The sequence below is a fragment of the Heteronotia binoei genome, chromosome 17 (genome assembly GCF_032191835.1).
Source record: "Heteronotia binoei isolate CCM8104 ecotype False Entrance Well chromosome 17, APGP_CSIRO_Hbin_v1, whole genome shotgun sequence".
NCBI lineage: Eukaryota > Metazoa > Chordata > Lepidosauria > Squamata > Gekkonidae > Heteronotia > Heteronotia binoei.
The window spans coordinates 10,176,748-10,191,305 of record NC_083239.1 but is presented as its reverse complement, the minus strand read 5'-3'; the positions used below and the strand labels follow the sequence as shown (position 1 = coordinate 10,191,305).

Below are 14,558 nucleotides of genomic sequence, written 5' to 3'. Positions count from 1 at the left end.
AAGTGATGAGTTATATCAAGCAGCTGAAGTCTGGGGAAAAGGTGTCAGGACATGTGCTAGGTAAACAGACCTGCTGAATTCCATCCCCACCTGCATTTCAAAGGTTCCCCTGGATTTAAACACGTCACTGCACCAACACACGCTGAAGGTGACATTCTGGAGTGCTTCTACTGGCTTGTTTGTGTGAAGTGCACGCCGACAGCTGCAAGAATGGCAGCATACAATTAACACGCTTTAAGTGTCATTAAAAGACAATTAAAAAAGGAAAATGTTCATCTCACGAAGCAGAGTTTAAAAAAGGACTTCGTTGGCACAGGGAATGGGGATGGTCACAAACAGATTTTTTTTTTAAAAGAGTGCGAAACAGGTTCGGATCGTGTGGATCCAGCGTCTTGCATCAGAGGAAGGAAGACTCCTTTTGCCAGAGGAAAGCGCCTTTCCTAACAGATCCACAGGATCCAACCCATACTCAGGAAGGGTCGGTCTGACTCCACCCCACCCTGCTGGAAACCTTCACGAATCATTCACTGGGGAAAGAGAGGAAGCGCTGAGCTAGATGGGCACTTGTCCTAATTCAACACGGCAGCGCTTTATTGTGAAAGCCAGCCAATGAATATTCCCCACCACCACCTTTAAAAAAAAAAAAAAATCCCTGGTTGCATAAGAAATGCCCAAATTGCTGGCACAAGGCTAGTCACCTTCATGCTAAAAATATTATCAGCCAGAGGCAGCTTCACCCCATTCAAACGGCCAGAGAGGCATACCCACAGGGCAAGCTCCTGAATTGTAAGGCATACCCACAGGGCAAGCTCCTGAATTGCCAGTAACCCATCGCAGCACACTATGGGAAGCGCAAGAATGGTCCCTAAGGGGGGAAACAGGAACTTTCTCCTCTGGGACACCCAGCCCTGAAGACAGCTGTCAAGGCACCACAGCTGCTCCGGATCTCTGCCAGGACCTCTGTGTCTTTATGACCACACAGGTCAGGTGTGTTGAACTACCACCACTTAGCGCCTACATGGAACGAGGACAGCAGCTGCGCCTGAGGCTGTGGATGTCTGAAGCCCACCTCTGAACCCCTCAGCCGTATTCCTTACAGCTCTTCTACCACATAGGAGAACATAAGGAAGAAGGGTGAAGGATGGGGGAGGCTACGTGAATGATGCGCTCTCCCCGGGAAAGGATTGGCCTCGTGGAAGCAACGGTCCCCTGAGGCAGGGAGGGGCCAGCCACCCAGATGCAAGAGTGCTCTGCCCATGCCCCTCTGTCCCAGCACAGTCTCCTTGCTGCTGTCCTCCTACTCAGGGCCCAGCAAGAGTCATGGATCTAAGGTATCAACCAGCTCCTGCAGGGAACAGACGGGTCTTTTGCAGGAATGGGGAAGAGCCTCCAAGAGCCGAAGCCATCCCGGGGAAAACATCCAGTCTCCAAATTGCAACCATGTGGACATGCCCAGGAAGAGGACGAGGAAACCAGCAGGCCAACTCCTTGCATGGTGGTGGTTATTTCTTTTTTATTCATCTTTGTCATCCAGTTTGCGTTTCACTTTGATGGTCATGTAGAGGGCTGTGAAGCTGCAGGACGCCACCACGAAAAGGCACAGGGCAGAGAAAATGGGGGCCAGGCCGCTGTGCAGCCTAGCGTAAATGGGCCGCCTCGTCTCGTAATCTAGAAGCACCGCTTCTACCTGGGTGAGGGTGCAGAGCAGCAGGAAGACGTGAAAGATCTGGTGTCCTTGCCCAACGAAATGGCACTTGCCGGGAAACCATTTCTCGGGGTATGGGTAGGCGAAAAAAAAGGCCCCGATCAGAAAAAAGAGCACGTGGCACTTGTGGTACAAAACTGCTGGGTCTGCAAGCCCAGAAGAGGCGTAGATGCGGTAAACCACTGGGCTGATGTCCAAAGCATACGCCACAGCGGAGGGCATTTCCTGGCACAGCCGGCCCTGCAGAGAGGACAGCTGGGGGCACCTGTATTTGGCATAGCAGGAGCCAGCGCAGGAAAGCCAAGCTAGCAAGATTGCTCCTGGTACATAGAAGCTCACAACCCGGGCATGCCACTCGGGCTCTATAGCATAGTAGTAATGTACTAAGGCACTGCTGTATTGGTAAGTGGCGACACCCACATAGTCCAAGAAGAAGAAGGCGTAGTGCCAGAACTCTGATTTGGCTTGCAAGAGATGCGCCAGGGTGCTGAATGTTGAGTAGACGACAGAGGAAACGGCGATGACAAAGAGGGGCTGCGTGTGTGGGTCGCCGAGGAAATCCACCGCCTGGGAGAGCCTCCAGAACCTCAGCAGCAGGATCATGGCGGCCACCAGGTGCGTCCAGACGTTGACTGCCTCGTTGTGTTGCTGGAAGAGAGAAAGGAAGTAGTATCTCCAGGTCCGGTTGAGAGGGCGGTAGCCGGTGTGGATATACGGCTTCCGGAAAAGTCGGGGCACGTCTGACACTCCCACAGTGCAGGATGAGGAAGGAAGGGCATTCTCCAGGAGCCGTGGGACTTTCCAGAGGTGCTGGACATTGATGAACAGATGGCTGAGCTTCTCGGCCACAACTGTTGCCATGGCAGGAAGGCCAAGCCCCGCAGAACAAAACCCCCTTCGGAAAGAGAAGAAGTAGTTAGCATCAGGAGCATTATTTATCTTTATTTATTTATTTATTTATGATTTATATCCCGCCCTTCCCACAAAGGTGGCTCAGGGCGGCTCACAACAGATAATCAAACATAAAATTAATTTGGCATTTAAATATATAAGCATTTAAAACATTCAAAACATTTAAAACCTTAAAAACATTAAACATTACAACAGCATGTATAGCAATAATCTGGTAAAGCTACTAATTTCCCATCTCAGTTAGGTGTACGCTAGCCGGAAGAGGGTTGTCTTACAGGCCCTGCGGAACTGAACAAGGTCCCGCAGGGCCCTCACCTCCTCCGGCAGCTGGTTCCACCATGTAGGGGCCATAACAGAGAAGGCCCTGTCCCGCATAGATTTTAGACGGGCTTCTTTTGGCCCAGGGATAGCGAGAAGATTTTGGGTTCCCGATCTCAGCACTCTCTGGGGAACATGTGGGGAGAGACGGTCCTTCAGGTAGGCAGGTCCTAGGCCATATAGGGCTTTAAATGACATACACCCGAGTGTCAGAGGTTGAAGCAGAAGCCATGGAGGCTTGTGTGTGTGTGAATGTAATCAGGGAAGGCAAAGCTCTGGCACAGGACAAGGGTAGGCAAGTGTTCTGAACCACAAAAAAATGTCTGCGAACAAAGGGGACAGAGAGATAGGGCTGGACTTGAGCAGAAGCAAGAACAAAAAGGAGCTATAACCCAAGCAGCCAAAGGACCATAAGAATTGGTCCTAACAGTGATGTTAACAAAACAATGGATTTAATCTAATCTTTGAATGCAATTGCAACGATCATCAATTGCAACCCAGCTACAGCTGTTTGAATCCTATGGCTTTGTTCTCATCAGTCAGGTCTTCTGCTAAGTCTGGGAGAAAGGCTTTACTACAAAGTAGAATGCTTTTTTCTAGTGGAGAGAAGCCTTCCCCTGTTGGAGAACGCTTGGTGGAAGGCAGTCGTAGGATCCAACTCCGTATCATGTTAATATGGTGATTATATAAACTGACAATATACTATCATGATGAGGCGCCCGGGCAATACTCATTTCATACGTCTTCATCAGACCACTGCAGAAAAACTCGTAGATAACGGAGACTGCAGTGTGTATGTTTGTCATTGAACGCTCTCAGTAAAGCTTGCAGATAACAAAAGGCCTCCATGTGTCAGAAATGGGGAAGTGGCGGCACCTCTGTGGAAATACTGAGGTGGGGGGGAAAAAGGAAGCGTTCTGTTGGCAGGTTTCTTCTGCCAGAATAGCTGCAGCTTCCACAGCTTCTGCCAGGTAAGCCAGACCTAGCAGGAATTTCAAACAATATATTGAAATATTTTGTCACCTCACAACAATAGCCCTGTGAAGTAGCCAGCTTAGATTACATCAACCTATCAGCTGAATCCAAGACGGTCAAGACATCAAAAGGGTTCAGGCTGAAGGGAGCCATTGTGGGCGGCGGCTATTGACAAATGGATGAGAGGACCTGCTCCAGCAAGGCTGTTCTTATTGTTCTTACCTTGCCTTCCTGTTCTGCACAACCACACACATTTGCACCCCTGCACTTGCACTACACATTGAGAGAGACAGTCATTGTAAGTAAACTTTAAAGCCATCCCAAATGGCAAATACATTAGACAATCTCTTGAGGGTTTTTTTAAATTGCATGCCTCCAGATCCCAGTTGGATGAGAATAGGTCTGGACAGGTGGCTTCCAAATTAAATAAATACATGCAAGTGTTGCATGCCTGGAATTGCCCCAGCCACAGAAGTTACAATTTACTGCATGGATTCAGGTGGGTAGCTGTGTTGGTCTGAAGCAGCAAAACAAAGTTCAAGCTCAGACCAGCAAAGTTTATTCAAGACCAACAAAGTTTTATTCGAGGTATAAGATTTCCTGTGCATGCATACTTCTTCAGATACATTGAGCATACTTCTTCAGATTCATTGAAATTGAAGTTACCAGTCCACACATATAGGTAGAGGGTAAGCAGCAAATCAGCATACTGCATAATGAAGGTGATTCACAGATCACAGCAAGGACCAAACTGGAACAACAAGCTTAGTTTATATGGTCACCATTTGTTTGGGTTTAATTCCAGGAAAAATTAAAGTGGAGGTAAAAATATATCAAAATTGGAGACTGATAGGCAGATGTACCCTTCAACTGTGGAATGCGATCATGCTCCTTCCATCTCCTCTGAAGTGTGGAGGCAGAAGTACAGCATCCTCTTCTCTGCAGTGGTACAACTGACTGTGTAGTGTATCTCCTCTGTCCCAAGACGAGAAAAATAAATTCCAGTCCACCATTCCAAATTACATTACCTTCTACTATTCATTACAATGCAATCTACTATTCCAATCTGCTCTTCCAAATAAGAAATAAAAGAAAGAGAATGTATCATCCTTCTGTGGGACTGGTGAGAATACAGATGTAAAGACTGAATGACATTCACATATGTAGTGAGATAAGAAACCAATACCCCTGTTAAGTCCTGGGGGCCTAATTAATCATGCATACCCATGGCCGGCTGAGAAGGGATCCACCATATATGGGAGACTAGACCTGTAAGTCTCAGCCCATTTAATTCTGCTGCATTCACATTCCAGCATGAAAGGAATTAAAGGGACAGAATCCAGCAGGGCATCTCCTGCCAAAGATATACCCTACACAGAATCCTAGTCTTTGATGCCCTGGGAAATGGTGCAGAAAAGGGCAACCAGAACCACCAAAAAAGTGGGACTCTTTCTTTGTCAGGCATGGCTAAAGCATTCTGGGTGTTTTAGTTTAGGGGGGGGGGGGGGAAGACCACTATAAAGATGATATGGATTTATGAAACTACAAACAACAAGGAGAGAGAGACAACACGGTGTAGCTGAACTCCAGTCTGGGAGACCCCAGTCCAAACCCCTACTCTGCTATGGAAACTTGGTGGGTGACCTCCAGCCAGTCATGTACTCTCAGCCTAACCTACCTCACAAGGGTGTTGTGATGATTAAATGGAAGAATGGGGAATGCTGTAAACCACTCCAAGTTCCCAAGTTCTCACCCCAAGACAGCTAGTTTGGTGTAGTGGTTAAGTGTGCAGACTCTTTTCTGGGAGAACCAGGTCTGATTCCCCACTCTAACCTCGGGCTCGGTAACTCAAATATTTTAAATATAAAAACTGTGAACAGGGCAGAAACATAATAAGAGCTCTGCTGGATCAGACCGACTGTCCGTCTAGTCCAGCTTCCCGTCTCACACAATGGCCAACCAGTTCCTTTAGATGGCCAACAACAGGGCAGAGAGGCCGAGGCCTTCCTCTGGTGTTGCCTCCCGGCTCTGAGATTTAACGGCTGAGTGTGGAGGTCCCCCTAAGCCACTATGGCTAGTAGCTATTGATAGACTTATCCTCCGTGAATCAATCTAATCCCTTTTAAATGCTGTTTATTCCTGCACTACATCCTCGGGCAGCAAATGCCACAATTTAATCACTCTTGTGTAAAGTAGCGCTTCCTTTTGTCTGTCCTGAACCTACTGCCCCTCAGCTTCATGGGATGCCCTCAAATGCTAGTATTTTGGTAGGGGAAGAAAAATGTCTTTTTGTCAACACTCTCCATCCCATGCAAAATTCGATAAACCTCTATCATAGCCCCCCTTAGCCTTCTTTTTTCTAAACTGAAAAGTCCCAGTCTCCTCCTCTTCTTCTCCTCCTCCTCCTCTTCCACTGTGAGAACTGTCCATTTATTCCTATTCTTTGCTTCCTATCATTTAACCAATTTTTAATCCATAAGAGAGCCAGTTTGGTGTAGTGGTGAAGTGTGCGGACTCTTATCTGGAAGAACCGGGTTTGATTCCCCACTCCTCCACTTGCACCTGCTGGAATGGCCTTGGGTCAGCCATAGCTCTGGCAGAGGTTGTCCTTGAAAGGGCAGCTGCTGTGAGAGCCCCACCCACCTCACAGGGTGTCTGTTGTGGGGGAGGAAGGGAAAGGAGATTGTGAGCCGCTCTGAGACTCTTCGGAGTGGAGGGCGGGATCTAAATCCAATATCTTCATCTACCTCACAGGGTGTCTGTTGTGGGGGAGGAAGGGAAAGGAGATTGTGAGCCGCTCTGAGACTCTTCGGAGTGGAGGGCGGGATATAAATCCAATATCTTCTTCTTCTTCTCTTATCCCATGACTGCTAAGTTTACTCAAAAGTCTTTGGTGAGGTGCCTTTTCAAAAGGCTTTTGAAAGTCCAGGTATATAATGTCTTCTATACCCATACACACACAGTTCAGTTGGAAGCTTTAAAAAAATTTTTTTTTTTGTAAATGTAATCAAAGGAGAAAGCCCCAAACTCCAGTTCCATTAAATTATAACCCACCCAGCTTCCTTTTGCCTGGAAACTGTGGACCCTGGTTTCTATCCTAAACAGCAGTCTTTTCCCATCGATTGCCAGAGATGGCTCACACAGAGCTGGGAAAGCACACAAAGCATCCTGCCAAGTCTTCATCCAGCTAGATCATTTCGCAATGAAATGGTTTAGCACTAAAGAAGGTGCCAGTTTCAGATCCCAGCATCAGGTAGCTGGTGATGTGAAAAGCCCTCCGACCTTGAGAGACCAAGTGTCTGACTCCGTATAAGACAACTTAATGTGTGGTTCTATGCACGTTTTCAGCAAAAGGCAGTTTTGTGTGCTTAAAGATTGCTCATGAGGGGGGGGGGATTCCCAGTTTCTTCTCCCTGGATCAAATTACAGTTCCATTTGTGTAGGCATTTACCAGCTGTCTTCTTGCAAAAGTTATTTATTTATTTTATTTTATTTGATTTATATCCCGCCCTACCCCACCAAGGCCGGCTCAGGGCGCCTTACAATACAAAAAGCTAACAGAGATCAGTTTAAAATACATTAATAATTATACAATAAAATACATAAAACTCACATCAATATGCACTATGCTACCTTTTCCTTAAATCAATTCTTCAAGTATTCCAGTGTTCAATATTCTGATGTTCAAAATTTAAATATTTAGGCATTCCGATATCAATTAATTTTATGCCAACCGGAAGAGGGCTGTTTTACAGGCCCTGCGGAACTGTTCAAGGTTCCACAGGGCCCTCACCTCCTCCGGGAGCTGGTTCCACCAACAGGGGGCTGCAATCGAAAAGGCCCTGTCTCTGGTCGCTTTCAGATGGGCCTCCTTTGGCCCAGGGATTATAAGGAGGTTCTGAGACCCCGATCTCAGCACTCTCTGGGGAACATGTGGGGAGAGAGTTGGCAAAAAGTTAGTGCTCCCCTTTGCTGTATACAATACAGAGGGGCTGTACGAGGGTTGGAAATGGTTTATCGTGACACACTTGCCACTTAAATATGTGAATTTGGAATTGTGGGAAGGGGAGAACAATCTGGAAATCCATCCTACTCAAAGACCTCCCCTCTCTATAATTCTCTAGGCTCTCAGGATCCCCCTGCCCCACTTTCCCCCTTCAACTGACTCTAACTTGCCCTCAACGCTCAAGGACTCCAGGCACAAATTCTGTCCTCATCAGGCTAACTTTTAATATTTTGTCTGCAGGAAGTTTGGTCTGACTACTGTTAGGACTGGCACAGCAACCCAGAAATAGTTGCTACCAGAAATAGTGATTGGCAAAACCATAATATGGCAGAGGATTGTATACATTTCATAAGTGCTCAGCCAGATCAGACCAATGGTCCATCTTGTCCAGAATCCTGTCTCACACAGTGGGCAACCAGTTTCTGATACAGTCAGGGTTTTTAAAATTAGGCATGGGATAGTGGAGAGAGAGAACTTTTTCTCCTTCTCCCATATAGTAGCACTTGGAGGCACCCAGCAAAGGTAATGGGGAATAAGATTAAGAACTAACAAAAGGAAATACATCCTTCTTCAGTGAGTAATTTAAATTGTGGGATCCACTGCCATGGAGGTAGTGAAAGAAGATATTGGATTTCTATCCCACCCTCCACTCCGAAGAGTCTCAGAGTGGCTCACAATCTCCTTTACCTTCCTCCCCCACAACAGACACCCTGTGAGGTGGGTGGGGCTGGAGAGGGCTCTCACAGCAGCTGCCCTTTCAAGGACAACCTCTGCCAGAGCTATGGCTGACCCAAGGCCATGCTAGCAGGTGCAAGTGGAGGAGTGGGGAATCAAACCCGGTTCTCCCAGATAAGAGTCCGCACACTTCACCACTACACCAAACCGGCACTAGCACAGATGGCTTTAAAAGGAGATTAGATAGATCCAGCGGTGGCTACGAGACATAATGACTGCAGGAAACCTCCATGTTCACTGACAAGTCAGCCTCTGAATAACAGCTGACCGATCCACAAGGTAGAGAATTAAAGCAGCATTTTCAGATCTGGCATATTACAGTAATTGGGAACAAATAAAAATAATAACCCCCCCACCTCATTTACTGAATTTCTGTCCTGTCCCTCCTCTGAGCAGCAGCACATATGGAAGTTTTCCCCATTTCACCCACACAACAACCCTGCAAAAGAGGTTAAGCCCGAGAGAGACTGACTGGCCCAAGGTCATTCAAGAAGCTTCAGGGCTGAGGGCAAAACCAGACATGTCACAGGAGATCCTGGGTTCATACCTCTCATGGATACTTCTTTTCTCATCTGTAACCCTATAGAGCTCCTCTCAAGATCAGGAAAACTAGTCGAGGAGAGGAGAGGATTTGGCGACCCATTAATTTTTTCTAATCTAAATTGCTCTCCCCCCCCCCCCCCTACAAAACAAGGCTACAGTTAGCTCCAGGCTGGGGGAGGGGGAGACCAATTCAAGAGCATAACCGCCCTCCTCTCTGCAGAGATTGCATCAGCTGGGGAGTGGGTCAGAGATTCCCCCTTGGGGAAACTGCATGGGTGGAAATCATCATAAACCACCAGCTCCCTCAAGAGCCTTCCCTGATCTTCAAAGCAACCATGCGGAGTTGTTAATTAGTTTAAAAAAAAAAAAAAGAACCATGGGAAATCCTAAATTAAAGATCTCCCACATCATACCTAGTTTTGCCCTGAGCAACCTCTGTGGACTAAGAACCACCTGTCTGCTGCACCGGATGATTGCAGTCTGCTGGTAGACTACTGCCTAATTTCTAGCGTAGCGGTTCCCAACCAAGGGGCCGGAGTTATTGCAAGGGGGCTGTGAAAGCATATGCACATTAAGTGCTGTCATTTAATGTTTTGGTCATTATGTATTTCCTCAGTCAACTGCTACTAACAGTACTACTATCACGTGGAGGGGTCTGTGAAATTTTCTGATGTTAAAAAGGGGTCCTCATACTCCAAAAGGTTGGGAACCACCACTCCAGGGGACTGCTTTCCAGGATCCTCACCAAGAACTTTGGTCTGATCCAAGAAGACACAATACTATGAGTGCATCCTCAGGATCACGGAACACAAATAAGTGATGCCTTACATCTTGCTTTACAACATCTTGGCAGCATTACTCCCTCTAAGCTGTGGAGTCTTGTGAGCAAAGATTTTTACTTTGTGAGCTACTGGCATTCAAGTTGTGAGCTGTTGCATGAACTAGTTTGCTCTGGGGCCGTTTTTCCTGAACGAAGACAAAAATGTGTGAGCCAGAGGCTAAAAAAATCTGTGAGCTAGTTCATGCTTACTCAGCTTAGAGGGAACACTGGCTGGCAAACCCTGGAAGTTCTCTTTCAAAATAAGATGACTGGTCCACCGACCTCGGCACTATCCCAAATCAATCCTTCAGACAGCAGAGTGGAAGCTTTCAGCTTATTAAACTATTAAGTTTTCTTTTGCTTCCTTTGGTAACACAGAAAGCCATCTCGCGGTAACACGCACGCTTGTTTCTGTGTCACCACAAATCAAAAGGCAGGTTACAGTTCTTTGACTGGTCAACAGTAACTTCTTACCCAAACCAGCAGCTGTGATTCAAGCCAACACCCTACAGTTATATAATGCGAAGGGTTAAAGGTGGGGCTGGAATCTTCCACATTCTGTAAGCAGCCTATTTCTCAAGATCTGCTTTTTTCATTTGGGGAAAGGGGGGGGGGGGAAGCAAGACTACAAAAATGTGAAAAATAACGTTACACACAAAGAGCAGTGTGAGGAATCTTCTTACTCTCTCAAACGCAACAGCCCATTTCATTCCTGGCTCCTTTTGTGTCTCTTTAATGGTCTGAGTTTCACTCCCATCCTGGTTTTAGTGTTATGAAAAGATCTTTAAGAGAAAGACCCAGGCTGACTTCTGATCTCCTGCTCTTTCCTCAGAATCAAGGAAGGTCCAAAACAGATTTGGACAACATCTCCAAACAGAATAATGACATTTGAGATAAGACTTTCTTGCACAAAAGCTGAAAGAGGTTTTCTGCTCTCATCTGTGTGTCTCTGATGAATTCAGCCTAAATTTTCCAACAGCAGAATTGAACTTTCCTATCCCTCCCCATAGTGCTGCTCTAGGGTGATACCAGACCATGAAGAACAACGGTGGGTGGGGGGGTGAGGGGGTAGGGGGTGTGCTGCAACAGGAAAGGGCAATTGATGAAAATGACCAATTTAACCTGGATTCAAACCAAAGGTCTTTAAAGTGCATCGAAACAGATGCTCTTGCACCAGCTTTATCTGATGCACAAAGTGTTCCCTCCATTAGGGGACGCAAACATTAGGGGACACAAACATGGAACAGGTCAACTAAATGGTGAAGCACAGGATCAATGAAACGCACAAAAGTACTGTCGCTATTCTATCTTAAAGCGAAGAAGTACCGTTGCTATTCTATCTTAAAAAACCGAGTCTTGCACCGACTCCTCCGAGCATATATTGCATAGATCTCTATGCTTCCTCTAGCTCTCTGCCTGCTGCCAGTGGCCCCCTCAGGCACCCAGCAGAGCAGGCGCTGGTCCGCCAGACCTCCTACCACAATAAAGCCGCTAGCCTCCACGATGCCACGAGATTTGCTTCTCCATTTTTACTCTCGCCAAGTCCAATGCGGAGAGCAAAACTTGCAGGGTGCAACTGCTCTGCTCCCCCAGCCCGGCTTCTGCCTTGTCAAACCTTGGGATCTCAAGCCCCAGGAAAAGTCCCGGTGGGCTCCAAAGCGCTCGAGGCTAATTTGGCTAGTCCAAGCAAAGGCAGCAAATGGATTTTGGAGGGGGGGCGTTCCTAGGGAAGCGCAAAAACAAGTGGCGGGGAACTGCGCGGGGCTCGCTTCCGAGCGGTCTGCAGCTTCCCCCCCCCCAGCCCCTCCCCGGCCAGGGGGCTCGCGTGCACCGACACGCAGGGCCGGATTCATTGCGCTCTTGCGCACCCCCCTTTCCTCTTACGCACCTCGGGCGTCTTCTCGCCGAGGATGCTCCAGATTCCGGCTCGTCCTCCACTCCAGCGGGGCCGATGGGCAGGAAGAGGCAGCGGGAGCCACCCCGAGCGGGCAAGGCCGCCCCTCTGCGGCAGCGACCGCCTCGCTTCTCGGCCGCCCCCCGCAGCTGCAGGCAGACACCGGCGAGGGCTTGTGCAATGCCGGCGGCGAGGCGCCCCCCCCGGGGCCCTGCAGGGAGAGGCGCGAGCTGCCGGCTCTGCGGCGGCGGGTCCTGTCGCTTTAAAAGCGCGGCTCGCTCGGCAGCCTGGAGAAGGTGCACTCGGCGAAATTCTCCCGGCGCGTCCCCTGGTGGAAGAACAGAAGCGCCGCCCGCCCATGCTTTGCATCTGCCCACTCCATTGGACGCGCGCCTGCGTTACATAACGGGTGGCTGGGGAGGGGGGAGAGCACGTGGCAAGGAAGGGTCCCACCGCGCACACGTAGGCAGGGGCCTGGGGTGGCGGCGGAAGGCACTGCGTCAGGCAGGCAGCTAGCTGCGGGATGCTGGCTGCAAGGGTCCTTAGCCTTCGCGTTTCAAAAGCCGCTAGAATAATTTTATTTACGGCGGAAGTCGTCAAGGAGAAATGTTGGCTTCTTCTGATGCTGCTTGCAGGGAGTTTAAAAAAAAAAAAAACACAACAGCAGCATTATTCCAGTCTGCCAGCCAACCTGGGAAAGTCTCTCGCAGCACCTGGTTTTCTTGCGTGGTTGAAAACAGGGAAGCTGATGCTCCTTTGGAACAAAGCGCCGCACTTGAGATCCCAGCCCACCTTGTGTTAAGGCTTCCTAGGTCAGAAGGGCACGCTCAACCTGAACATCCGTTTTATTTTGAAATCTTTCTCGGTTAATGTTTCTCTGCCAGACTGGAGAGCCAGTTTGGTGTAGTGGTGAAGTGTGCGGGCTCTCATCTGGGAGAACCGGGTTTGATTCCCCACTCCTCCACTTGCACCTGCTGGCATGGCCTTGGGTCAGCCATAGCTCTGGCAGAGGTTGTCCTTGAAAGGGTAGCTGCTGTGAGAGCCCTCTCCAGCCCCACCCACCTCACAGGGTGTCTGTTGCGGGGGAGGAAGGGAAAGGAGATTGTGAGCCGCTCTGAGACTCTTTGGAGTGGAGGGCGGGATATAAATCCAATATCTTCATCTACCTCACAGGGTGACTGTTGTGGGGGAGGAAGGGAAAGGAGATTGTGAGCCGCTCTGAGACTCTTCGGAGTGGAGGGCGGGATATAAATCCAATATCTTCATCTACCTCACAGGGTGACTGTTGTGGGGGAGGAAGGGAAAGGAGATTGTGAGCCGCTCTGAGACTCTTCGGAGTGGAGGGCGGGGTATAATCCAATATCTTCTTCTGCCCACCACCAATGTCTCAGTTGGGGCAAAGCTCCACAGTTCAGGTTTTATTTTTTTTATTTATTCAATTTATATCCCGCCCTCCCCACCGAGGCGGGCTTAGGGCGGCTCACAACACAAAATCCAGAACAATCAAGATTAATAAATATTAAAATACATATTCAATAATTTACAATCGTTAAAACAGTAAAACAAGAAGAAACAGTCTTAACAGTTTCGGTTCTATATCCACTATACCATTTCTTTGGCACTAGCAGTGTAATGGTGATGGTGCTATAGGGCTATATTTTGTACCATCACATGCAGTCTGTCACAGAAGTGAGTACACCCCCTCACATTTTGTAACTATTTAAGTATACCTTTTCATGTGACAACACTGAAGAAATGACACTCGGCTACAATGTAAAGTAGTGAGACTAGAGCTTGTATAACTGTAAATGTGCTGTCCCCTCAAAATTATGCAACACACAGCCATTAATGTCTAAACAGCTGGCAACAAAAGTGAGTACACCCCTAAGCGATAATGTCCAAATGGGGCCCAAAGTGTCAATATTTTGTGTGGTCATCATTATTTTCCAGCAATGCCTTAACCCTCTTGGGCATAGAGTTCACCAGAGCTTCACAGGTTGCCACTGGAGTCCTCTTCCACTCCTCCATGACGATGTCACTTAGCTGGTGGATGTTAGAGACCTTGCGTACCTCCATCTTCCGTTTCAGGATGCCCCACAGATGCTCAATAGGGTTTAGGTCTTGAGACATGCTTGGCCAGTCCATAACCTTTACCCTCAGCTTCTTTAGCAAGGCAGTGGTTGTTTTGGAGGTATGTTTGGGGTCGTTATCATGTTGGAATACTGCCCTGCGGCCCAGTCTCCGAAGGGAGGAGATCATGCTCTGCTTCAGTATGTCACAGTACATGTTGGCATTCATGGTTCCCTCAACGAACTGTAGCTCCCCAGTGCCGGCAGCACTCATGCAGCCCCAGACCATGACATTCCCACCACCATACTTGAATGTAGGCAAGACACACTTGTCTTTGTACTCCTCACCTGGTTGCCACCACACACTCTTGACACCATCTGAACCAAATAAGTTTATCTTGGTCTCATCGGACCACAGGAGATGGTTCCAGAAATCCATATCCTTAGCCTGCTCGTCTGCAGCAAACCGTTTGCGGGCTTTCTTGTGCATCATCTTTAGAAGAGGCTTCCTTCTGGGATGACAGCCCTGCAGACCAATTTGGTGCGGCGTATGGTCTGAACACTGACAGGTTGACCCCTTC

General features: G+C 48.3%; 1 protein-coding gene across 1 annotated transcript; it reads right to left on the bottom strand.

Annotated features, from left to right (window-relative positions):
• Nucleotides 1-1,493: 1,493 nt before the first annotated feature.
• Nucleotides 1,494-12,049, bottom strand: PAQR7 (progestin and adipoQ receptor family member 7). The gene is made up of 2 exons (XM_060258632.1): nt 11,903-12,049; nt 1,494-2,600 (listed from the first exon to the last, which is right to left on the bottom strand). The coding sequence occupies exon 2, from the start codon at nt 2,564-2,566 to the stop codon at nt 1,514-1,516; it is 1,053 nt and encodes a 350-aa protein (XP_060114615.1). The 5' UTR covers nt 2,567-2,600; nt 11,903-12,049; the 3' UTR covers nt 1,494-1,513.
• Between the last annotated feature and the right edge of the window lie 2,509 nt (nt 12,050-14,558).

Bases quoted from the DNA above. Each gene is read 5' to 3' on its own strand.
- PAQR7 (XM_060258632.1), bottom strand. From the start codon at position 2,566: ATGGCAACAGTTGTGGCCGAGAAGCTCAGCCATCTGTTCATCAATGTC.